The sequence below is a fragment of the Taudactylus pleione genome, unplaced genomic scaffold, assembly GCF_031769625.1.
Source record: "Taudactylus pleione unplaced genomic scaffold, aTauple2 ptg000435l, whole genome shotgun sequence".
Lineage (NCBI taxonomy): Eukaryota > Metazoa > Chordata > Amphibia > Anura > Myobatrachidae > Taudactylus > Taudactylus pleione.
Window position 1 is genome coordinate 3485994 of NW_028284837.1, and position 26071 is coordinate 3512064.

General features: G+C 44.6%; 1 protein-coding gene across 2 annotated transcripts in view; it reads right to left on the bottom strand.

Moving 5' to 3' along the window:
• The window catches only part of LOC148505911 (protein mono-ADP-ribosyltransferase TIPARP-like), a 42035-nt gene extending 17574 nt beyond the window's left edge, over positions 1-24461 (bottom strand). For both annotated transcript variants that reach the window (XR_015869834.1, XM_088447625.1), the window contains exons 1-4: positions 24355-24461; positions 14682-15124; positions 14377-14542; positions 6037-6224 (exon numbers count right to left, since the gene is read on the bottom strand). Coding sequence is in view for 1 of the 2 variants with exons in the window: in XM_088447625.1 (XP_088303751.1) it covers positions 6037-6224; positions 14377-14542; positions 14682-15121 (794 nt within the window). In the remaining variant the exon portion in view is untranslated. The remainder of the gene's footprint in view (positions 1-6036; positions 6225-14376; positions 14543-14681; positions 15125-24354) is intronic.
• Between the last annotated feature and the right edge of the window lie 1610 nt (positions 24462-26071).

The following is a 26071-nucleotide window of genomic DNA, read 5'->3' on the forward strand; positions in this document are numbered from 1 at the left end:
CGCGAGACCCTACGAGCGAAGGACTTTCCTTCGCTCGGAGTGTCTCATCAAAGGGGGCGTGCTGTCGATGTTGATTGACAGCACGCCCCCTTTGGTGGGCGTGCTGGGGGCGTGCCTGCCAGACAGAGGCGTTCCCAAGGGAACGCCTACCGTCTGAAGCCGGCCCCACTGACATCACTAGTGATGCAGTGGGAGTGATTTTGGCTCTGATAGAGCCAAAATCACTCCTGGCCTTGCGGTTGAAAAACTCAACCGCAGGCTTTTGCTCGCAGTTTCATCCGGCACGCTCGTATATGCTGTGGGTGGTGACCCACAGCTATACGAGCGTCCAGGAGGACGCTCCATATTAATGGAGGTGGGCCCTGATTCAGAGCGAGCGCTCTGGTCAGGGCGTCCGGCTCTGAATCAGGGCCATAGGCCCTGATTCAGAGCCGGACACTCTGAAAGAGCACTCGCTCTGAATTATGGCATTTTTAATTTTTTTTCTGGTGTGGCCTCCTGGCCGCTCGTATAGCTGTGGGTGACAACCCACAGCTATTGTGAGCTACCAGGATCATGGTCGCGATGGTCAAGACCATCACGACCATCGGGTTTTGTGACGAGACCCTTGTGGTAGAGTCTCATGGCCGCAAGCCCCAGAGAGCTTCTGGCTCTAATGGAGCCGGAAATATCCCAGTGACATCACTGGTGATGTCAGTGGGACCGCCCACAAATGGCAGGCGTTTGCATGGGAACGCCTCAGTTTGTGAAGCCACCCCCATGCCACGCCTACAAAATGGGATGAGCTGTTGATCAACATCGATAGCCGCCCCTCTTGTAGTGAGCCACGGAGCGAGAGAATTTCTCTCTCGCTCCGGGGCTTGCGCACACGCAGTGCGGCCGCTGCGCGTGCGCAGAGCACACCATCGCCCACTCCCGAGCGGGTCTGAATCAGGCCCATAGTTCCAGCGCCATCCCCAAAATATCTCAGAGGAAAAATTTACAAACCACCAATCATGGGTTTTTTTTAGAGATCAACACACACCCCTCTCAGTTAAAACTACACAATCAGTACAGTGTACTAACAACCCCAAAAAGGAGACGGGCGTCAGATCCACTACAGGAAAAAGAGGAAGGAAAAAAGAAAAATCAGAGAAGATAAGAAATAATTGCCAAGCACCAATAAATACTAGATCTGTTTTTAATTTATCAAATAAAATATTAAATGAAAAACAAAAATCGGTTCTAACTAGGGGATTAAAGTTGTCACCCTCTATAGGTCCAAACATTTTTTAGCTATATGTGGACCTAAATCGTTTCATCAGATTTTGTGTAGATACTTTGCAAAAAAAATTAGTAAAAGTAGACTCTGAATACAAACCCATACTTTTAGATGATGATGATACACATGCCCTTAATACTCTAGAAGAATTACTAGAGGAAAGTAATGATGGAAATCATATGATAAAACTGTTTGACACAAAAGAAAAAGAACAACAGTTTAAATTCAAATCTGAATTCTTCCCTATAAGAAATAAAAGTGCGAGTATCGAATGTTTTTATAAAACAACTTTAAACGACTTTAAAGAAATGTGCTCCAAATTTAGATCCAAAAACCCGAATCTAAACAAGCGGGAAAGAACAGCCCTACGAGAAATGAGCTCTGATAGCTCAATAGTCATTAAAGAGGCTGATAAAGGGGGGGGGGCATAGTCATTCTCAATAGAGATGACTATACCCTCGAAGCCCGACGCCAATTGAACTATACCACGTTTTATCGAATATGGGATCAGGATCCTTCATTCCAATATTTGGAGGATTTTAAATCAATGTTAAATGACGCTTTAGGTAAAGGAGTGATTTCTAAGGAGATACATCGGTTCCTACTAGTCCCTTTTCCTGTCACTCATATTTTTTATTATTTGCCCAAAGTACACAAATTTCTCACTGCAACACCTGGGCACCCTATTATTTCTGGTATTAATTCCCTCACTTTTAATCTGTCGTATTGTGTTGATTCTTTTCTCCAACCCCATGTTGCACATCTAAGGTCCCATTGTAAAGATACAACACATTTCCTAAATTTAATAAAATGAATTAATTGGAACGAAAAGTATACCTTTCTCACACTTGATGTGAAAACATTATACACACATATCCCCCATGAGTTGGGGATAGATGCAGTATCTAAATGTCTTTTAAAAGATGGGACCCTAGAGGTTCAACACCAGGATTTAATTTTAAAGGCTATCCATTTTATTTTGACTCACAATTATTTTATTTTTACTGACACTTTTTACTTACAGGTGCTTGGGACAGCCATGGGAAACAGGTTTGCCCCGAGTTTCGCCAACCTTTACATGGGGGAGTTTGAATCCACACATGTTTGGGGGGTGGGTTCGGGGGGAGCCTGGTTTTTTTATGGCCGTTACATAGATGATCTTTTTATTATTTGGGAGGGGGATCTTTCTAGTGCACAAACCTTTGTTTCTTCTCTCAATTCTAATCACTTTAACCTTTCATTTACTTACACATATAGTAGGGACCATGTTAATGTCCTAGATCTTACTTTGCGAATAATTGATAACAAAATTACTACAATAAATTACTGTAAGGAAGTGAATTCCAACAATTATCTGCATTTTCAGAGTTGCCATTACCTCCCTTGGAAAACAAATATACCCAAGGGACAACTATTGTGAATCAGACTAAATTGTTCTAATCTCTCAGATTATACAGAACAAGCACAAGACCTGTGGAATAGATTTGAGGAGAGGGGTTACCCTCCCTCATGGCTAGAAAAATCATGTAAGGAAGTAGCTAGTATGGACGGGACACATCTATTACAACCAAAGAATAGAGAAATCTACACTGCAAATAGGAAAAGGAATGTTGCATTTGTCTCTACCTATAATGAATCCTCGGGTAGAATTGACCAAATCATAAAGAAAAACTATCACATGTATTAAAACAAATCCTTCCAGAAACACCTATGGTAGTACATAGAGAGAATAAGTCGCTTAAAAACATATTAGCACCGACTGTTCTTAAGATTGAACCAAAAAAATCCTTAGAAACCGTTTTAGATTGGTTACCAGTAAAAACCAGCAGGTTTTCACAAATGTGGGATGCACAAATGTATTACATGTCAACACACAAATAAAAAAAACAATTAGTATTGAGGGAGAAGATAGAAGTTTCATAATCAAACAGTTCATTAATTGCAATACCAAATATGTCATCTTTTTGCTTACATTAGGTTGTGAGAACATCAAATATTTAGGTAGAACAATAAGAAGCTTACGAAAACGATTCCTAGAACACAGGAGGAGCATCCTGAGTAAAAACCTCTTACACAGTGTCTCAAGACATTTTGTAGACAAACATGGGGGTGAGGTGACCTCCTTAAGAGTAACAGGACTAGAAGCAATTTCGTCTACGCTCAGAAAAGGGGACCATTATAGGATTTTTTTGATCTTTAATATGAATAGTTTGTTCCCACATGGTCTGAACGAACAGATAGAACTAAATACTGTTTTCTAAGGTCTTCAGAACACACACTTCTTCCCTCCCCCCTCTATTTTCCTCTCTTTTTAAATTCTCAGTGTCATATATTCTTCTTATATGTGTTTTGCTGGTACCATAGGAAGGTTGATTCCCTAATCCTCACTTGCCATGTCCCCTTTTTTTTTTTCTTTTTTTTTCTTTTGAATTTAAATATAATTATTTTAATTTTCTTTAACTCCTTAAGGTTATATACAGAGATATATAGCTATCTAGTTAATACTATGGTATGTACATCTGCATATATAATCTTGAACTAGTGTGCAAAGTATCTTTGTGGAAAATAATGTTCCCCAAGTGAAAAGTCGACCAATTGGATACTGAGATTTATTTTTTTATTTATTTATATCTATCTTCTATGATAATCTCCGTTTCCTGTATGCGATTTACATACACATATATACACCCCCTCTTAAGATAAGGGTTTAAAATATCAAATTGACACATTAGAAATTCCGGGAATGGCCTCCTTTATAAACACACAGCCCTTGAAATGATAAATATAAGTAAAAAAAAAATATACTGTGGAGTGAAAAAGGATGTGTAAATAAATAAATATATATATATATATATATATATATATACAGTATATATATATATATATATATATATATATATATATATATATATGTTTGTATGTTTACGCATATTTATTCCACTGTTTAGTTTATGATAAATATATAATAATCTGCTCAAAAAAATCTGATTAATAGGAAAAATGCAAGACTATTTAACCTTAGTTGAAATATTTATAAACCAATGGTAAAATAATATAAAGTGGCATTTTCATGATCAATCATGTGACATGAATCCTCTTGGAATATAATTCATGCACAGTTTAGACCTATGGATTGTACACGCTCTCCTTTTGAAATCTCTCTATAGTATTTTGAAGTGTATCACTCAAGCCAGTCATTTTAACTGAACAAAGCTGTATCATATCTAATCATTAAGAATGCTACTTAAGTATCAGGATATGACCACAATGTATCCACCTGGATAAAGACGCCCATGTAACGTCGAAACACGTAGGTGACCTCTCGTAATCCTATAGATCTCGAGGACACGGCTCACCTCAGCTGCCTGACTCTGAAAGACCCGGTGATGGCTCTCTGCCATACAATCTGCTGTACAAACATCCAAATGCCGACCATCACCCCCCCCCCAGCTCACACAAAAGAATTCAGCAACGTGTGAGTCGGAAGGACGGACCTTGCCTCATTGCTGCAATACCCGGTGGCACTTAGAGTACGGGACAGGATTGTCAGGTACGCTCTGGGGATATTCTCTCAGAATTTGCCTACTACTCGAACTGCCAGAGCAGAACAAATGGCACGGAGAAATAATCCTCTCACTGCAGCCCCTGTGTTTCCAGGATTCCTTAACAATATTCACCGTTAGTCGCTCCCCGCTGGCCGGGTTGAGCGCAGTACCAGTCAGGTACTAGGGTGGAATAACCCTCGGCACACATCCATGTTGCACAGGATTGGAGCCTGCAGGTAACAATGGCCCTGATTCAGATCCGCTCGCTGCCAGAGGCAGCTAGCAGGTCTGAAGGGCGTTTTTTTTTTTTTTTTTTGACCGGCCTTCTGGCCACTTGCTAAGCTGTGGGTGACAGCTTTAACGAGCGGCCAGGTGATGGTCGCGACCATCGCGACCATTGGGGTTTGCGACAAGTCCCTTCTGGTAGGGCCTCGTCTGCTGCAAGAGCCAGCGAGCTTCCGGCTCTAATAGAGCCGGAAGCTCACCACTGACATCACTCGCGATGTCAGTGGGGCCGCCACCCAAATGGCAGGCGTTCCTTCGGGAACGCCTCCGTTTGGCCAGCCACCCCCCCCGGACCCGCCTACCAAACGGGGCGAGCTGTCGATCAACATTTCTCGCTCGCTCCGGGGCTCGCGCACGCCGCACGTGCGCACTGCCCGGCCATCGACCTGCTTGCGAGCGGGTCTGAATCAGGCCCAATATCCACAAAAGGATTAACTGTCTATTCGGCCAATCTAACATCTAGTGGCTTTGATTAAAAGACAATTTTTTACTTCTTTGAGGAAAGAGAATTTTTTGAGCCATATCCTGAGATCAATACTGAAATTCCATATGAATTAATGCTCTACATGTGTATATCGTTTTATACAAGTTTATTAATATCAGTATATAATATATTTTTACCTATTGTGAATTGCGAAAGATCACATGTGTGACTTTTCTTTTATAGATAAATGATATACTGTATATTCTTTTTGATTTATTGGTTTGAGTGCAATAATTGTTACCTCCCAATCTCTGCGACTGCTCTTTATATAGGTACTCGATTGTACCGATGATTTTGCAGTCTTGCTAAACATTACGGATGTGTGTAAGGTAAAGTGGGAGCCCTTATGTAGTGCTGCAGTGGCATAGCGATCGCAATGAATCAGCATACTATCGCAGTTGAACTGCGTGCGTAATCGCAGCTTCGATCCAAGCTCAATCAGGCCCTATGTCCCTTCTCACCGGAGCTTGGATGTCATTAAGGCAGGAGATCTGATTTCCGGTCGTTTCCTCATCCTCCTCTTGGTTCTGGTATTGAGGTTGATTTGCACCATGTCCGTCAGATGGAGAGAATAGAAGTACCCGGAATTCTCACAGAACACCTCGTCACACTTTTCCATCAAGCCGCCTTCTATACTCTTCATAAAGATCTGCATCAGGCAAGAAAGGAAGGATAAGAAAAAATGACCCAACAATAGCATAGAAGGAGACCTGAGCTCTGGCAGTTCAGAGCGGGTTGTAAATGGCTTTCCCCATAGACTTCAGTGGTGAGAATGAACTCAAATAACCCTGCTGTTCCCACCATTGAAGTCTATGGGGGAAGCGTCTATTGGCTGAGAAAGCTGGGGGCTCGCCTCTCTCATCCAATGAATGGTTAGCAAATACATTTCAATGGGAAATACTGCGGCTGACCCATCAATCGGTACAGGGGCATATCTATAATGGTTGTGTCCCTGTACACACAGGGCCCTGGGTCCAGAGGGGACCACACTGCACATACTGCACCCATATAGTCTTTATACTTACTCTCCAGAGTGCTTCTCTGCAGTGCCGGGCCATCACTGTGGAGGAGCAAAAATCACTGGGAAAATGGAGGCAGCAATTTTCCCGATGACTTGTGCAAGCGCAGTACTGCTGTCCCCAGGAGACCAGTGCATGTGCAGTAGATTCTGGCACTAAGCCAGAATCTACTGCAATGCGAGAGGAAGTAGCGGGCCCATACTATGTCTGTACATGGGCCCCCTCCTCTACTCTACTGCCTCTGATTCGGTAAGTACTGTCCTTAGAGGACAGTACTGTGTCCAGTGAGTTACGGTGATTTTTTTCTCTTATTTACCAAGACCATGGATGCCTACATGGACCAAAGAGGACCTAAACCAAGGGGCAGATGGGTATGTTTTTAATTTTATAGCCCTGATCAGGGATACTACTGGACAAGTGGAAAGACCAGCACAAGGGACAAAGGGCTTGATTCAGAGCCGCTCGTAAGCAGCCGCTCGTTCGCTCCGAGCGATGTTCGCACATCTGCGCATGCGTATGGGTCGTAATGCGCATGCGCCAACCAGTCAGTGTGGTCAGAAATCGTGTGTTTGCAAAATAGCGAGTGCCTGCTAATTTGAGTGACAGGTTGAGGCGTTTGTGGGTGGTAACAGAGGAAGGTGCTTGAAAATGGGGAGTGGAGATCCGAACGCAGGCGTGCCAAATGGTCAAAATGGGCGTTTAATGGGAGTGCATAATTAACAAAGCAGCGTCATCGACCACGTCACTTGGTTGTCTCTTAACCTGAACTGTTCGCATGATTGCGGTAGGAAAATGCTACCACAAGAATAGCGAGCAGTTCATACACCTTTCGATGTACTTGATTAATCAAATAAATAGCGGAGATGACGTATGATGCGAGCGGCCAAGGGGCGTCTTTACAAAATAGCGAGCGCATGTTTCGTTCGCTCGCTCAGACATAGAGGCGTCAACAGACCGCAAAGAGCGAGCGCTCAATTTAAAAAGCCAGCCCCTTTTTCTGAACGAGCGTCTGCAAATAGCGTCCAGCTCTGAATCAGGCCCAAAGTAAGTAAATAGTGTGAGTGCAGGTGAGTGAGTGAGTAAGTGAATGAATGTGTGATAAAATACTTACATTCGGTATGTGTGTGTGTGTATCATGTCTTTATTTTAATATTTTTTTTACAGAAGGACTAAAGGCACCAGCGGGCCCTCAATACCCCGCTACATGGTACTTGTAGTTCCACAAGTATTGGCAGGTGGGGGAGGCTTGCTGGGACCTATAGTCTCCTGTAAAAGGCAATATTATTTTAAATCAGTTCTTTACACTTATCTCATTTGCATTAATTGGCCAGGGATGTGGGGGATAGTCCCGGGCTTCAGCCCTGGCCTGGGGTACTCTGGAGAGGGGGAATCCCCTTTATTGGGGTTCCCACGTCCCCAGGTATCCCTGGCCTGGGCTGACTAGTGTGGGGTGATGAATGCTTTGGCTGGGGGACACCATGAAGCATGTCCCCCCTGGCCACCACTAAGCATAGCATGCTGGCATGTAGAGTGCCAGGCTCCCTCCACTGCGCAAAGCATAAAACCCTGCCCAACCGCCTTCCCTCCAGCTTGCACTAAAGTAAGGGAAGAGGGAGGGGAAAGGGAGTTAAGAGGAAGGACCTAGGAGGAGTATGAGAAAGGTGCAGTTCCCAGCTATAATCAGGTCTGTCCAGCCCTGCTTCTGCTGTGGCATTACACCCACCACTAGTAAGAGTCCAGTGCTGGTTGATGGAAATACGGGGGAACCCTACACATTTTTTTCCCGTATTTCCTCAACCAGGACCGGCTCAAGAACCTGGTGCTGGTTCATTGAAATACAGGAGACCTTCATGCCATTTTTCCCCTATATTTCTGGAACCAGGTTTGGCTCAAAAAGCCTGGTGCTGATTATGCTTGGGAGGGGGAACCTCGCAATTTTTTTTTTTTATGTTAACTATTTATTTCCTTAATTACAATCAGAAACATGCATGCATCACACTGATCTGTGTATGTTTCTGCACAGGAGAGGTCTATTTTTAACTTCTACTTTGGACCAAGTTTGCTTTACACTTGTGTTTGCAATCACGATTCTTGGTAAATGCCTGTGTTGTATTCCTGTCTATGGAAAGTATTTGTGAGTTTGGCTGATGGTGTATTTCACCAGTGTTTTTTACACCCATGTTTGCTTTGGAAGCAGTCAGGAAGCCGACGGCATCGAAATCCTGATGCCTGTCATTAGACCTACGCTGGGAGCCCGACACCCGGCTTACCGATCGGAGGTAAGCCTGGTGCAAACAGCCACTGGGGAGGGAGGGTTAGGTTAGGGGCTCCCTGGGGTGGACTTAGGGTTAGGCACCCCCCTGGGAGGTTAGGGTTAGGCTAGTGGAAGGGAGGGTTAGGGTTAGGCACCCCGGGGGGAGGTTATGGTTAGGCACCCCCTGGGAGACTTAGGGTTAGGCTGCGGGGAAGGGGGGGTTAGGTTTAGGCACTTAGAGCGGGGTTAGGGTTAGGCACTTGGGGGGGAGGTTAGGGTTAGGCACCCCTAAGGGAGGGTTAGGGTTAAGGGGGGAATTAGTTTAGCATACTTACCTTAATGGACGATCAGGATTTCCACCTCTGTCGGGCTGTCGCTGTCAGGATTTGAACCGCCGGCCATGCGATCCTGTTTGCTTTTAGTAAATCTCAGTGTTTGAAAAAAATAGCCAAACACACCGGTGAATGGCATCTCAGGCCAACACGATTCATAGTAAATTTATCCCTCAGACTATTAAACTAGAAGATTTGGGGCTAGCTGAGTCCTATAATGTCAGAGGAAGGCATAGCTGCAATATTACTATGACATGCCCTCTAGCACAAAGTTTCCCAAACTCATTCCTCAGGGAGCATTAACATTGCATGGATTCCATTTTTTCTGGTTGATGCACAGTTGTACTCATTACAGGTTGACACATTTTAGAGACATTTCTCAGAGGGTGCAATTCTGTCCACCATTAAGTTAGACTATTAAACCTAAATGATTTACAACAGATGAGCTGCAACCTAAAACATTCATTGAAGGAGTCCAAGTTTCTTTGCAATTAATGAACTAGAAACCCGGGTTTTGTATGGACCAGACAAGTGCACCAATGGAAAATTGGCCAATTGGGTTCAATGATTCCATAGTTGCAAGTATAGGAGTCTTAGGGGTAAATTTACTAGGATTCGAGTTTGGTCGAGATTGCATTCTCAGGTGAGTTTAGGCATTCTTTTCAGCTTGCAATTTTACTAAAGGCAAACTTAGGTGAGATTTCTCTCTTTTTACTGATAAACTCGGATGAGATTGCAAACTCGAAAAAACTCACCATCGGACAGAGAAAAGTACGAAGAAGAAGCCTGCAAGTTACTATCAGATACAATAACTTAATAATAAATTAAGAAAAGACCCAACGAAAGAGTTCCAGGAACAACCAAATGAAGGTTTACAATTGGGAATATTAACAAAGAAAGAGTTTTAATTAATTCGAATAGAACACCCAAGGCTACCCACATTCTATCCCCTTCCGAAGGTACACAAAAACCAGAAAATATCCCCAAAACAACCGATCATCTCAGGAATTGGGTCCTTAACCGCTAATCTTTCAAGATACATGGATTCCTTCCTCCAGATAATAGTGGAAAAACAAAGAAGTTTCCTTAAGGATACAATCAACATCTTAAAAATATTAGACACTGTAAAATGGGAAAAAACATTAAATTTGCACAAGTGACATAAAGTCTCTATATACAGTAATTGATCATAACAAGGGATGCGAAGCCACTAGGTATTATTTATCCACACAATTAGATATACCTAATGTCCAAATAAACTTCATAATGGCAAATATTGACTTCATTCTCAGACAAAATTATTTCTGGTACAATGGAAAATTCTTTCTTCAAGTAAAAGGAACGGCGATGGGAACATCCGTCACGCCCAGTTATGCCAATCTTTTTGTGGTATGGTGGGAGGACCATAATATTTGGCAAAACAATAAATTTTTGGACAAAATATGTTGGCGTCATCATATAGATGACATATTTTTCATTTGGAATGGATCTATGGAAGAACTTCAGGAAATCATTGTACACATGAATAAGAACAACCTAAATTTGGAGTTTACAACAAATTATAACAAAGAACTTGTCACTTTTATAGATTTGGAGATATTCATTAAGGGCAATAAAATACACTCTCAAACCCACACAAAAGAAGTCAACGGGAACAATGTTTTGGCAGTCAACAGTAACCACCATCGGAGATGGATAAAAAATATCCCAGCTGGTCAATTTTGACACTTGAGGAGGAACTGTACAGAAGATACCACTTTCGAACAACAAAGCTCAGATATGAAAGAAAAATTCCTCCAAAAAGGGTACAATGAAACATCACTGCAAGAAACAGAATCTCCTTAATAGAAAGAAAGGACCTGATTACATACAAAAAGAAACCCACTTCTGATCTACAGACTACCTTTATCACACGATTCATTGGTAACCACAAAGAGAAAACATATTGGAACAACATTGGCATATAATGCTCTTGCACGAAGATGTTAAGATAATTTTACCTAATAAACCAAGAATTATATATAAAAATGCAAGGAATCTAAAGCAGCAACTGACAAGAAGCTTTCTACCAGTCCAAGAAGAAAGGACTATAAGCATGGGAAATAAAGGCTTCTACTACTGTACTAAATGTATGGCCTGTAGGAATCAGCTGGCAAATACAAAACCAGTACAAGAATTTAGTTCTACAAAAACAAAGAAAAACTACACAATTAAGAAAAACATTTCATGTGAAAGTGAAGGAGCCATCTACGTATTGGAATGTTCATGTGGCATCCAATACGTAGGCCAAACAAAATTAAATAAAAGTGAGGATAGCCAAACATATATATGTAATAAAAGAGGCCTCACCACTCACAGCTTATCTGCCCACTTTCTAAAATATCATAGAAGAACCCCAAAGGATAGAAATTCACAGGGATCCAAAAAATAAATCAAACTGGAGAGGAGAGAACATTGTGGATACCCTAAAGAAAAACAAAACAAAATATATCTTCATTTTAAATACCCTTGAACCTATTGATACTGTGCTAAAAGTTTTCCTGTAATAAATTCTGCCAATTTTTCTTAAACAGGTGAATACAATATGCATACCTCCCTTCTTTTAAAAAAAAAATAAAACTTTTTTAAAAAAACCTTGTTTTTAAAAAAACCTAGTTTTTAAAGTTTTAAAATGAAGGGTTGCAAGACCAACTACTTTACAGTTGATTTTTAGGAAATTTGAAAACAGAAGTCCGATTATTAAAAAATATTTTTTAAATATTTTTATAAATATATATTTTTTTTATTATGGAAATCCTCCCATCCATGTCTTAAAATAATAATCCCTGCCTAAATACTAACACGCATATTTTATACACATACAATTTTCACATAACAGACAAAAGCAAAAAAATGGATTTTCAATAGAAATCCATGAAACATATGCTTGCCGCTGTTTCCAATTGAACTTCCGGTTTTAAAGTTCCGGTTTTCCCACCCTTTTAATCTAATTAAAGACAGTATACATTCCCCGTTTTGGACAACTTCTATTCATCCTTGAAAAAGCACCCTTGGTGGTGTGAAACGTGTTGGAGACTGTGCTCAGACCACTACCAAGTCTGCACAACCAAGTGGAGTGAAGAGGAGTCCACATGCCAGGTACCCAAAGCGGCATCTGACATCAACAACCAGCGCTGTGGCCACACACGCTGGTCCTCAGCTTGGAGAGGCAACAATACCATCACTGCCTCCGACGGAGAGAAAACCAAGACAGCACATATAGGGTAAGTTACGGAAAGTGGCAGTACCAGATCCTAATGAATATACAGAAATATACCACGCCATCTCCCGCTCCATCCACTTATTCTCTAACAGAGCTGAAACATTACCAATATGGCCAGTGCTTCTTTAACCATTAAATAATTTTTTTTTCATTTTTAATTGCTTTTATGTCTGTTTATGCTACACATAGCTATTGTTTTAACTAAACTCACCATCGGCCAAACTCTGAAATACTTTTCATGAAAAAGATACAACTCAGGAATTTACTAATAAACAAGATTACAATCTCGGGTGTTAATTGTAACACACTTGCAGCTAGTTAGAAGTTTCAAATAGACCACCTCCTGAGCTACGAGTTTGGCAGAAACATACACAGATCAGTGCGATATGTGTATGTTTCTGCATGTAAACACTATCTAAAGGGTTAATATTATAAAAAAAATGATGTAGGGTCTCCCCCCAAAAAAGCATAACCAGCCCCTGTATTTTTAGGAACCTGGGCTGGCTGAGCAGTCCAGGTCTGGTTATGCATTTTTTTTTTTTGGATGGGGGGAACCCTACATCTGTTTTTTTTTTTTAAATATTAACCTTTTTTTTACAGGTACAACACACAAGCAGCCTTCACATATCTCACTGTTATATGCATGCTGCTTGTTCGGGAGAGTTTGGCTGAGAGAAAACTCTTCAAACTCAGGTGAGTAATCTCTGTCTAAACTTGCTACTCGGGGGAGATATCTCGATCTGCTTTGCCATTGGCCAATTCAGTCACAGCTAAACTCAATTCTTAGTAAATTTACCCCTTATTGTTAACTACAATTCATGCTATGATATATGTAATATGTCAACTAACTTGTGTATGGTGATCACCCATGTTCCAGTGAGCGAGCAGATGTCAAAAGGATACACACATATATAGAAGGATTGAGGTATACAGTATAATATCTTATTAAGACTACATGCTGTATATTCTTTGTTGTGGTGACAAATATAAATGTTGGGATGTAGTTGTCATCCCGGCAAGGGATTTAACATAGGCGTCAAAATACTGACGCCTATGTTAATCCCGACTCCGGAACACCCAAGGACGCAAGACCGATCGTCCTCCTGCCAGGTAAGCATGCACTTAGCCCGGGGATGGGGGGGTTAGGTTTAGGGACCCCCAGATGGACTTAGGGTTAGGCACCCCCCGGGAAAGGTTAGGGTTAGGCTAGGGAAAGGGGGGGTTAGGGTTAGGCACTAGGGGGAGGTCCATTAGGCACCTTCCCCGGGGGATTTAGGTTTATGGTGCGGGGAGGGGGGGTTAGGTTTAGGCACCCCTGGGGGGAGGTTATGGTTAGGCACTAGGAGGGAGGTTAGGGTTAGGCACCCCTAAGGGAGGGTTAGGGTTAGAGGGGGGAGAGGGGAGGGTTAGTATACTTATGGGCACCCGTCGGGATCTTCATCCATCGGTCTCTCACTGTCGGGGTTAGAACCAGTGGCTATTAAGCCATCAGTCTTTCAATCCCATTTCATATATGTTGTATGTTAACTGGAAAAAGAAATTGCTGTCCGAAAGTTAGATTGTGTTGAATGTTTAGATGTTTTTACCACCTATTGCAGCTCAACCAGGAGGGCAACAGTTCCTGACTAATACAATATTACACTTTAAAAAAAAGCTGGTTCTCATTGTGTCTGGGGTGTGGGAGACCTTTCCTCTCTAAAGTGGTGTGAGCCTGTCAGCCACCAACCCGACAAATTGGCGAGGGAGACCATTCCACTCAATTTTAAATATGTGCTAGAAGCTCCCATATTCAGTTGCAACAGCAGCCCCATAGTTTTTTTTATGGGGCCTGCTTTACTGCGGAATTTATGAAGCGCCGGGATACGAAGCAATCCAGAGCTTAGTCCAGAAACACATTTTTATAGACACGTGAAAATAATCTCTCCATCCCTTACCGGACCATATTGCTCCCAAACATCATCTTTGGCCTCATAGTAGTACTTGTAGTTAGTATTGAACTCCACAGCAGAAGACCTGGAGGTGGAGAGGCGTCGGACACAATCGAACACTTGACTATTGTGTACCGTCATACAAGTGAGGTCAATGAGGATCTCAGAGCCCCTGGATAGGGAGAGAAGGACCGTGGAGGTGTTATTATTATTAGGAAAAGAGGTCAAGAGACTTAATGATGTGACATCAGGAAGAAGTGATTGTCAGAGTAGTAATAGGATATAAAAATCATCATTTATACCAAACTTACTGGTGTTTTCCAGGCACTTGTGCCTTAGCGGGATTACTGTACAGCCTCTCCAGGACTTGCTGGGCCCCGTCTTTCACGCTACACCATATGTTTGTGCTTTTGTCCCTTAGCTGCCATTCATATGGTAAAACCGTGTGATGTTTCGGGCAAAGAAATAACTGAGAACAACGCCCAACCAGGTAGTTTGAGCAAATGTCTATATCATCATTCTGGTGTATATGATACATGGGGTTCAAGTTAATAATAGTCACCAGTTGTTCATCCCGTGGGATAATTGGTGTTTCCTGGACCACAAGAGGCTCACCGGACTCAATGGGTTTAGCCTCATTCCCAGATTCCAGTTCATGCAGAGCAATTTCTTCTCTTGTAGGTTCTAGGCCCGTAACCTCCCTCCTTGGAGTGTTGGATGACTTCTTACGGCACTTTCTAGGTGGAGGCATGTCCTTCAGGAGGAATAAACAGAAATACAATTACACATGGCCACTCTATTACTTAGGGCTCCTAGTAATGTGAGTATTGTTACATCCTGACATCTATGTGATATCCACTTTGCCCAATCCCAAAGGTCATCCTTTGCTTTTGGATGATAAATATGCTATAACATATTCCAATTACTTATAATATAGGAACAGCATTCTTCATTCAAATGGTCCACTTCCAAACCACAAAATGGGGCCTGCGTACAGTCAGATGACCCTTATACAACTTTCCATCTCACTTAGAAACCACAATTGGGCCTGCATACAGTCAGATGACCCTTATACACCTTTCCATCTCACTTAGAAACCACAATGGGGCCTGCATACAGTCAGATGACCCTTATACACCTTTCCAACTCACTTCCAAACCACAATGGGGCCTTCATACAGTCAGATGACCCTTATACAGTCAGATGACCCTTATACACCTTTCCATCTCACTTCCAAACCACAATGGGGCCTGCATACAGTCAGATGACCCTTATACAACTTTCCATCTCACTTCCAAACCACAATGGGGCCTTCATACAGTCAGATGACCCTTATACAGTCAGATGACCCTTATACACCTTTCCATCTCACTTCCAAACCACAATGGGGCCTGCATACAGTCAGATGACCCTTATACAATTTTCCATCTCACTTCCAAACCACAATGGGGCCTTCATACAGTCAGATGACCCTTATACAGTCAGATGACCCTTATACACCTTTCCATCTCACTTAGAAACCACAATGGGGCCTGCATACAGTCAGATGACCCTTATACAGTCAGATGACCCTTATACACCTTTCCATCTCACTTCCAAACCACAATGGGGCCTGCATACAGTCAGATGACCCTTATACACCTTTCCAACTCACTTCCAAACCACAATGGGGCCTGCATACAGTCAGATGACCCTTATACACCTTTCCATCTCACTTCCAAACCTCAATGGGGCCTTCATACAGTCAGATGACCCTTATACAGTCAGATGACCCTTATACACCCTTCCATCTCACTTCCAAACCTCAATGGGGCCTTCATACAGTGAGATGACCCTTATACAGTCAGATGACCCTTATACACCTTTCCATCTCACTTAGAAACCACAATGGGGCCTGCATACAGTCAGATGACCCTTATACAGTCAGATGACCCTTATACACCTTTCCATCTCACTTCCAAACCACAATGGGGCCTGCATACAGTCAGATGACCCTTATACACCTTTCCAACTCACTTCCAAACCACAATGGGGCCTGCATACAGTCAGATGACCCTTATACACCTTTCCATCTCACTTCCAAACCTCAATGGGGCCTTCATACAGTCAGATGACCCTTATACAGTCAGATGACCCTTATACACCCTTCCATCTCACTTCCAAACCTCAATGGGGCCTTCATACAGTCAGATGACCCTTATACAGTCAGATGACCCTTATACACCCTTCCATCTCACTTCGTAACGTTCCCAATGACAATCTCCTTTAGTCAGATTATGAATTTCTCATTTTGGTGAGAAACATACTGCAATTTCAGGGGGTATATCTTTATTCAACATGAAAATGTCGACATGGTTGTAATGTTGACATACTTGGGAAGTAGACACCGCCAGACGGCTGCGAGGTGGCTCTGGGAGACTTGCTCACTTTTTCGGGCATCTCCAAAAGCCACCCAAAATTTTGGAGCCTCCTGCACATTCTGGGGAAAGACCAATCACTGTATAGTATGTAACACAATGCTCTGTGTCATAATTAACTGCTTTTTGGACCAATCCTCCAAGAGATCCTGAAAAGGCGTTCAAAGGGGCAACGGCGGGGACCATAGCGAAGTGATTTACATAATTAGACTCCTCCCACTTCTGCACAATGGCGTGCCCACCCACTTAAGAAGAGGAGCAGGACCCTGAAGGGTGACCTACTTTTGTGGGATAATTCCAGGAGAGACACCAAAAATGGTCACAGATCAAAACCTGAAAACAGCCGGATGTTACTGAGCGCAATTACATAAAAACAGCAAAATCTTCAAACAAAGGAATGCATTTAAATTCTCCCTCACCTTTATAAGAAATGTCGCACAATGGGGAGGTAACAACACATTATCCTGTGCAATCATGTTTCACACACCACAGTATGGGCCATTCCCATTCACTCACTACGGGCCCCATTTATTAATGATCGCAAATGCAATGCAATCTGGGCATGACGGTACCACAATGATCTCATTGCAAGATGCAATTCTACCACCGGAATCTATTATCCAGCATCCAGAGGGACAAGGGCTCCAAAAGGGCTCCGTCCCTGTGATGTGCCAAGAGTGTTGACGGCGCTACTGCCCTTGCGTAGTCCCGCTAATTGCCCATGCACGGCCGCCATTGCCAGGGAGGGTTCTGGAGCAACCCTCTACCGGCTAATTATGCGATGTATAACCCATAGCCTACAGCGGCTAACGCCATCTTCAGATGGCGGTACCTGCAGGGGGCCAGTCTCCGGAACGCATCGAATTCTGGATGTGGGTAAATTTGACAGCATCGCATCCCCCAAATCTATGGGGGACGCAGCTACCTGCGGGAATGGAGGGATCGCAGCATACATCCGGGAGAAACTTATTATTTGTGGTTAACCCAGGAAAACTGGGTGTTTTCGGGGATATAGCTGCAAAAATACAATGATAAATGGGCCCCTTAGTGGTAACAATAAATGGCCTTTGCCATTTTGGGTTATTGGGTTATTACAGAAATGAGTGGTGAGTGCACGTTATGTTCAGGAACGAGCTTAAACCGTTAGGTATTGCATAGATGGTATCCAGTGTACAGTAGTAGAGTTGATAGGGTTACATTTGTTGTTTTACTTAGTTCAATGTAAGGCAGGACTCTGCCTCTTTTATTCTCGGACATTGTTCAGGCAGAACAAGGAGTTGAGCATTGTTTTGTTTTTTGAAGTATTCCTCTGCTCTCTTTTCTTTCTTTCTTTACTTTACTACCTTTCCTCATCCCTGCTCTTATTTTTTTCTTTAGCTTTACCTTTATCCTTCCTCCCCACCCCACCCCATTTTGTTCTGTATTATGTCTAGGCCCCAACGGTTGGCCCACGTACCTGCGCGGTACTCTGAGTCCCTGGGGGCCTTGTCTATGGCAGCTCGCCAGCATGCATCTTCATGTCTAGACAGGGAGAGAGCTAGAGTCTATTTTGGCCTCTCCCCGGCCGCAGGCTCTGGTGCGCCGGGCACTCTGTTTCCTGACCTGGTGGCTGGAAGTGATGCCGTGGTCAGTGGGGGGCGGAGGCGCCGGTGTTCTCCGGCCTCCTCCCCTGAAAGCAGCGGGGGGTCAGTGAGTGGGGGGGACCTGTGGTCTCAGGTAGCCGTTATTGCCAGACAGGCTGGCTATAAGGTGTCGGGGTCCGACAGGGACGCCGACACCATTTTAGATTCTGACAACTGCAGCCATTTTGATAGGCCAATGTTTTCTGGAGGGTCTACTGATCCTTCTAGATCAGCAAGTGGCCGTGATGAGGCATCAGGACCTGCACCTGGTGCTAGTTTGGGGAGTGGGGTTCATCATACAGTGATTCTGCCTGCTGGGGGGCAGGGTGCAATATGCCCACGGGCTTCTGGGGATTGGGGGTTTTCCTGTCCCCATGCCAGGCATCTTATGAGTGCCCCTCTGGCCAGCTTAACCTCTTTTGCTGCACCCGTGGATCCCCGGATTTGGGGATGCTAGCAGGACTATTAGTTTCACTGGTCGGCGTTTTGACCACCATGTTGTCACAGAGCACGGGTGGGAAACGGGGCATCCACCTTAGCGGGTCAGGGTTCAGGTGTGCAGACACAGTTGGCTCCCCTAGTTGCGCAGTTGTCTACGATGTGTGGCCTCCCTGCGGCTGCTTGACCCCCATCTATTTCTGCTCCGGCTTTGGCTCTTTCTCCCCTTCTGCTAACTGTCCTATACCCTCAGTATCTAGCCGTTCCACCAGGGAACTAACTGGCAAGAACACCCGCATGTCATCTCTATCCTCTTCCTCTTCTGTTGCAGGTCCGTCCAGGGAATCCGGGTCTGGCATGGAGGTGGAGGTTTTCAGGTCCCGAGGGGCTCCAAAGGCTGATAATTTGAAAGTTTCTGGTGAGTCGGACAGCGATTGGGTTTTGAGTACAGAGTGTAGTTCTCATAATGGTCCAGTGCTAGTCATAGCTGCCTGCGTCACAGTAAGGCTAAATAACCATGGCGCAGCCGCTCATCGAATCTGTCGCGTCGCCACCATAGGTTCATTGTGCTAGTACGGGGTTTGCGTCCACGTATCCAGGAGAGGATCGATATTGGCAAATACATAGACATTTTTGCACTTACCTCTAGGGCTCGCAAAGCTCTTGCCATGGTGAAAAATAAGGCTGGCATCGGGGATGATGTTTACCATTCATATATTAACTGGATGAGCGCTTTTTATATTTTCGCTGTGTGTTACTTGAAAACGCGTCCGGGAGAGGCTATAAATGTGCTAAGGCATCTGCGTCTCATTCATGGCCTATTCCGTATGTCACGTGGCGCGGTTTGGAGGTGATATGATGAGGAATTTCGTCATAAGCAGTCAGGAGTTAAGATTCTTGCTTTAGATTGGAAAGATGTTTAGGTCTGGTTGGAAGTGACACCGCCTGCCCGCAGGTTGCCGATGCTTCAGTTGGAAAGAGGACAGGCAGTCAGGGGTCCTACTAAGGCTCTTCCTGCCAAGGGCCGTTGTTTTTCATTTAACAGCAGTACCTATGCGGCAGGAGCCCAGTGTCATTTTCAACACCATTGTCTGCGCTACATAGCCCCCCAACCAATAAAAGGAATGTCCTAGGTTGCCTGCCTCTTCCGCTGGCTCCACGCCTGCTGGTAATGCTCAATAGAGCCCCATCACCATTTTGTGTGGATGCCATCTGGAGGTGGTTACATTTGTATCCTTTGCACGAGACGGTGGTTTTCTTGCATGATGGTTTCACAGAGGGGTGTCTGCTCCCGGTGTTAGGTGAAGTAATTTTAGGCTTCCCTAGAAATCTGCGTTCGGCTTATTTATGGCTGGGAATTTTGAAAGACAAAGTTGCTAAGGAGGTGCAGTTGGGTCGCATGGCAGGCCCCTTTGCTGTTCCTCCTTTGCGCGATCTGGTTCTCTCTCCGGTTGGTGTCATGCCCAAAAAGGCTCCCGGGAAGTTTCGGTTTATCCAATATTTATCCTTTCCTGTTGGGGGGGTCAGTGAATGATGCCATCCCTGAGTCTATGACTATGGTTTCTTATCAGTCATTTGAGGAGGCCCTTAGTATAGTGAAGTTGCAAGAACCAAGAGCTTTATTGGGTAGGGTCGATGTGGAGTCTGCCTTCCACCTTTTGCCTCAGCCACCCCAAATCATTTCAGTTCATGGGCTTTAGGTTAAGGGATGAATTTTACATCGATAAATTCCTCCCCATGGGGTGCTCTGTTTCATGTGCTTATTTCAAGGCCTTTAATTCATTTTTACACTGGTGCATTTGTGCGAGCCCAGGTGAGTCTGTGGTGGCTCATTACCTCGAAGACTTCCTGTGTGTAAGGCCGGCTGCCTCCCCCCGCTGCTCAAAGCTTGTTTTCTCTGCAGCCTTTGTTTAAGGAATTTGGGGTTCCAATTGCAACCAATAAGGCAGAGGGAATCGGTATGAATTACCGACAGCGGCTGGCCGACAAAGGAGGAAATCCCGATCGTCCCCAGGTATGTATAAACAAACCTATTTCCCCCCCTAACCCTAACCCTCCTTTAGGGTGCCTAACCCTAACCTCCCCCCCCTCTGTGCCTAACCCTAATCCCCCCTCTAAGTGCCTAAACCTAACCCCCCCTTCCCCGCCGCCTAAACCTGTCCCTCGGGGGGGGTGCCTAACCCTAACCTCCCCCCAATGGTGCCTAACCCTCCCTCCCCCTAGCCTAACCCTAACCTCCCGAGGGGGTGCCTAACCCTAAGTCCCCCCCGGGAGCCCTAAACCTAACCCTCCTCCCCCGCGGCTATCCACTGCAGCACCCAGCATCCGCTCGATCGGGATGCCGGGCGCCGGTCTCCCGGCATCGGTAAAATGACAGGCGTCTAGAATTAGACGCCTGTCATTCGTCCCTCATCGGGATTAAATTGTCTGGAAGCTGGCGGTCTGCATTCCGTCCGCCGGCTTCCTAAATGTATACCAGGCAGAGGGCCCCTGTACTCGATTGTCGTACCTTGGCATCAACCTGCTGCTGTCATTTGCCTGCAGAGAAGATAGTGAAGCTTTAGGATGCCATCACGCTTGCATTGTTGCTGGGTAAGGTTACCTTACGTCAAGGGCAATCGTTATTAGGGCTTTTCAATTTTGCCTGCAGACTTATACCCATGGGCTATATTTTTTGTTGTAAACTGGAGAGAGCGACGATGGGCGTACGCAAGCCTCATAATTTTATAAGGTTGTCGTCAGAACTTAGGATAGACCTCCGGGTTTGGGATGCCTTTTTGGAAGACTATAATGGCGTTAGTTTTTGGTTGGGTCCCCTTGGGCCAGTGTTCAGCTGCAGCATTTCACTGACGCAGCGGGGGCCACTGGTTTTGGAGCTTATTTGGAGGGTTCTTAGTCCGCTTCCTCTTGGCCTTCTTTTTAGGTTTTTAGGTCTAACCAAGAACCGTCTTTTGTTGGAACTTTTTTCCATAGTTGCTGCTCTGGAGTTGTGGGGTGATAGGATTATAAACTGGCGTGTCATTTTCTGGTGCGATAACTTGGGGTAGTCAATGCCATTAATCGGTAGTGATCTACTTCGTTGCCGGTCCTCAGGCTCTTTACACAGCTGGTTTTGCGCTGTTTACCTTGCAACATTTGCTTCAAGGCGCATCACGTCCCGGGTGTAGATAGCTCTATTGCAGATGCACCATCTCGTTTTCAGTGGAGTAGGTTTAGGGAGTTGGCGCCTTCCGTGGCTGCAGTTGGTAATATTTGCCCCCCTCATTGTTGGCAAGTTATTTGTCTGGAATGGAGGGATTAGGGCAGCAATAATTAAATTATGGGACGTTAAGAGCCTACCAGTCTGCGGGGAACCTGCGGGAGTCTTTTTTGTCACGGAAACCTGCGTAAGTAAGCACTTCTACCAGATATTTTTGTTTTTTATCTGGGGGCTTTATTCATCCGGTAAGTCCCAGGGCAGTTATGTATTGAGTTATTTCCGGCATTTAGTTTTTCTTGCGCATGCATGGTCATCGGGGTCTTACTAAGAGCTTCTTGGTCCAGAGGGCTGGGCTCGCATGGCCCCTGCTTTGGATGACCTCAGACGCCCAGTTACAATTTTGTTGCTTGTTAAGTTTGCTCTTGTTTTGTCCTTGTGTTTGTGTCTCTTATTACAAAACTGTCCTGTTCCGGCTCGCTTTTGCGATGGCCTTTCATGGAGCTTTACGCATTAGTGAGTTGGTAGCGGCCTCCCATTGCGCGCCCTCTCCACTGCTTTTGGCCCATGTTATTATTTCTCAGTCACTGCTACGTAAGCTTCGGCAATCTAAAACAGATCAACTGGGTCAGGAGGCGTTGGGTGTCCTTAGCATCATATACAGATGGGCGTATTTGGTATTGGCCAGAGAATATGTGGGCCTGAGAACCAATGTCCCCGATGCTTGGTGATGCATGGTGATGGTTCTCTGTTGACCATGTATCAATTTTGTGCCATACTGCAGTGTTGCATTGAGGGCCTGATTCAGAGCCAGACGCTCTGAAAGAGCGCTCGCTCTGAATCAGGGCCGGGCTATTTTTTTTTTAGAACGGCCTCCTGGCCGATCGCATAGCTGTGGGTGACCACCCACAGCAATAGCGAGCGGCCAGGAAGATGGTCGCGATGGTCTTGACCATCACTACGGGCTTGCGACGAGACCCTTGTGGTAGGGTCTCGTTGCCGCAAGCCTCAGAGAGATTTCGGCTCTAACAGAGCCGAAATCTCTCCCACTGACATCCCTTGTGATGTCAGTGGGGCCGCCCCCAGATGGAGTCGTTCACATGGGAACGCCTTCGTTCCGGCAGCCACTCCACCGGCCCGCCCACCAAAGGGGGCGAGCTGTCACTCACCATCGACAGCTCGCCCCCTTTGTTGCGAGACCCGGAGCGACGGATTGCCCGTCGCTATCCGGGTCTCACGCATGCGCACGACGGAGCCGGCTCCGTCGTGCGCATGCGCACTGGCCCACCATCGCCCCGTTGCGAGCGCACTGCACTTGCGACCGGGTCTGAATCAGGCCCAGAGTCCCTTGGTTTTCCAGATGACATTTACAGTTCCCATTCCTTCAGGATTGGGGCTGCTACTGCCGCCGCTAGCGCCGGACGTCAGTACCAGAGATTAAAGCTCAGGGGCGCCGGAAATCCGACATTTATGAGCGCTACATCCAGCATACGATGTTTATAGTTTTCATTCCTATGCACTGTAAACATTTTCTTGTCATTCGCTATTGTTTACTTAAATGTGATTTTATTTTTGTTTTTGCTGCTCGTCACCAATACAGGTGGGGGCCCTGAGGGATTCTGCCCTGTTTAAACCTGAACCACGGAAACTGATTGGCTATTGTTATCCGGGCAGGTTTTTCAAGTATTCACCTCGGGCCAAGTTAGTCTCCCTCTCCCTTCTCCCCCTAGTTTCCTAGGTTTTAGGATGGTTTAAAGCTTATTTATTTCATTTTTACAGAACTGCATTTGGATGTTTGCCCCATATGGTTCGTGGATCAATCCTATATCCATTGGGCATCTAAATCGCCCTTTTGCTAGTGATTCATGTTCATTTGAAGTAAACAGTTAACAGTTAACATGATGATTAGTCATAAAATACACACTACTGCGGCTTCCTGCCAAACCTCCGGCTGACCACAATGATTTGCACTTTGGGATTTAGAAGTAAATTTGGTATTTAGTAGTAAAATTAGATGTGTGAGTTACTGTAACCGTGCAAAAGATAAACTCATCAATAAAGATTAGCGACTTTTATTGCACAGATACGTGTGCAAAAAAAAAGTCTGGTGTATGTTTGTGCTACGTGCTAAATCTAAATACAGGTAATTGCTGCATGTACATGTGTGTCTATAAATGACATGTGACAGCCTGCAGGACATACAGTAGTCTTACAAAAAAAAAAACTAATTGTGTCGCGTTCCAGCACACAAGGGTTCAAATCTGTAAAACAATCATATTACAATAAAAATCTTGATAGGGGAAAAACTCACGAGTAAAGTGCAGGATCATGGAAAAGCTGTGGTGCCAGGATAATTGCAGGATCATGGACAAGCAGTGTTGCCGGGAGAAGGGCAGGAACATGGAAAACCAGCGTTGCTGGGAGCAGTGTTGACGAGTATAGGATTGTGTGTTATGAACTTTTGCTTTCTCTTTCAGCTGCCTGTGTATATAACTTTAGCAAATGACTCATGATTGGCTGTTTTCTATGACAGGGATTTCCTGTTTGCATGTGGGAAAGTGCATTTAGATGTTGTGCATTTACCCTGTGACACTAACATGATACTGAGTGTAAACGCTGTATCCTAATGTACCAGAGCCCTTTATATACACTATTCTAGGTGTGTCAGGCCAGGCTCGGAGACAGTGGCAGAGGTAGTGCCATGGCGGTAGGCACAGCAGCTCTCGGGGCCTGACAGTGAGGGGGGGTTTGTTGCTGCATACCCTGCAATAGCATTACTTTCTACACTGCCTGCTCCCACTAATATAGGTGCACATGTGCAGTAACACCCATAGGGGGACTCATTGTGTGTGTGCAGGCCCTCTCATGTACAGTGACACCCATAGGGGGACTCATTGTGTGTGTGCAGGCCCTCTCATCTGCAGTGACACCCATAGGAGGACTTATTGTGTGTGTGCAGGCCCTCTCATGTGCAGGAGAGCAGAGCAGGTGCTGTGGCAGGATCATCTGTATCACTGTGCATACCGGAAATGTTCCTATGGGGGGGGGGAGATTATTATTATTACTATTTGTAGTGAATAGGCCCAAAATAATCACCAGAAATTATATTTCTTGATCTATATGTGATAAACCAGCTGAATTTGATGGCCTGTAGTTGACCTGTGGTTGGTCCAGAGGGGCTGATGGGTACATCGCAGTTTACAACCCATTAGTCCTTTGAAGCCAGACACACCAGGAAGAGAGGGTGATAACCATCTGGGACCATTCTTGAGAGTTAAAGCATGTTTACACAACTGTGTACTGGCCGGTGTCAGTTGAAGAGGGAGTTATGCAGTCTTTATAACAGGTAACCCTGTAGTGGAAATCACAGAGGCTCTCTTTTGATCTCAAACCCTGCAGATTTGATAGGGAGAACCTGTTTAAGTAGGAACAAAGAATTAGAGATCTATATAAAGAAATGCCATCCAGCATTCAAGGTTCATTCATTGGGGAGCAGATGAAAGTGCTGTGAGTGCGCCAGGACCTACAGTGCTAATAACTTTGTTGTAAGTTGTCTTAGAAACTCGGAATTATTTCTCTTTATTTTTTTGAAAATATTTGCATTTATAATCTGTGTGTCATTTTATTAATATTCTTGTATCTAAGCCTTGAAAATATTTTTGGGATTAAACACATTTAATCTAGCCTATTCCCTGTGATTCCTATTGAACTTGCGAGCCTGTGAGGCCCACGCTACATACCTGTGTGTAACTGAAGGTGATTTATTAATCATTTGGAGATCGCAGGACTCCAAAGTACAGAAGTGACCAAGCTGCACCGGGCGTCACGACCAGCTGATCCAGATTGCTGTATCTGTGAGTCTATCTTGGATCGTGACAAATTGGTGCCAAGTGGTAAGATGATGAAAAAAAAATTTATAGGGGGACGTGGCCTAACGGTGGAGCGGAGAGGACGCATCTGTGGGAGCTCTCCCTATATTGCAGCCCTTTTAGCCCTTATTCTACCAGCCCAGTACCCCTCCCGGCAGA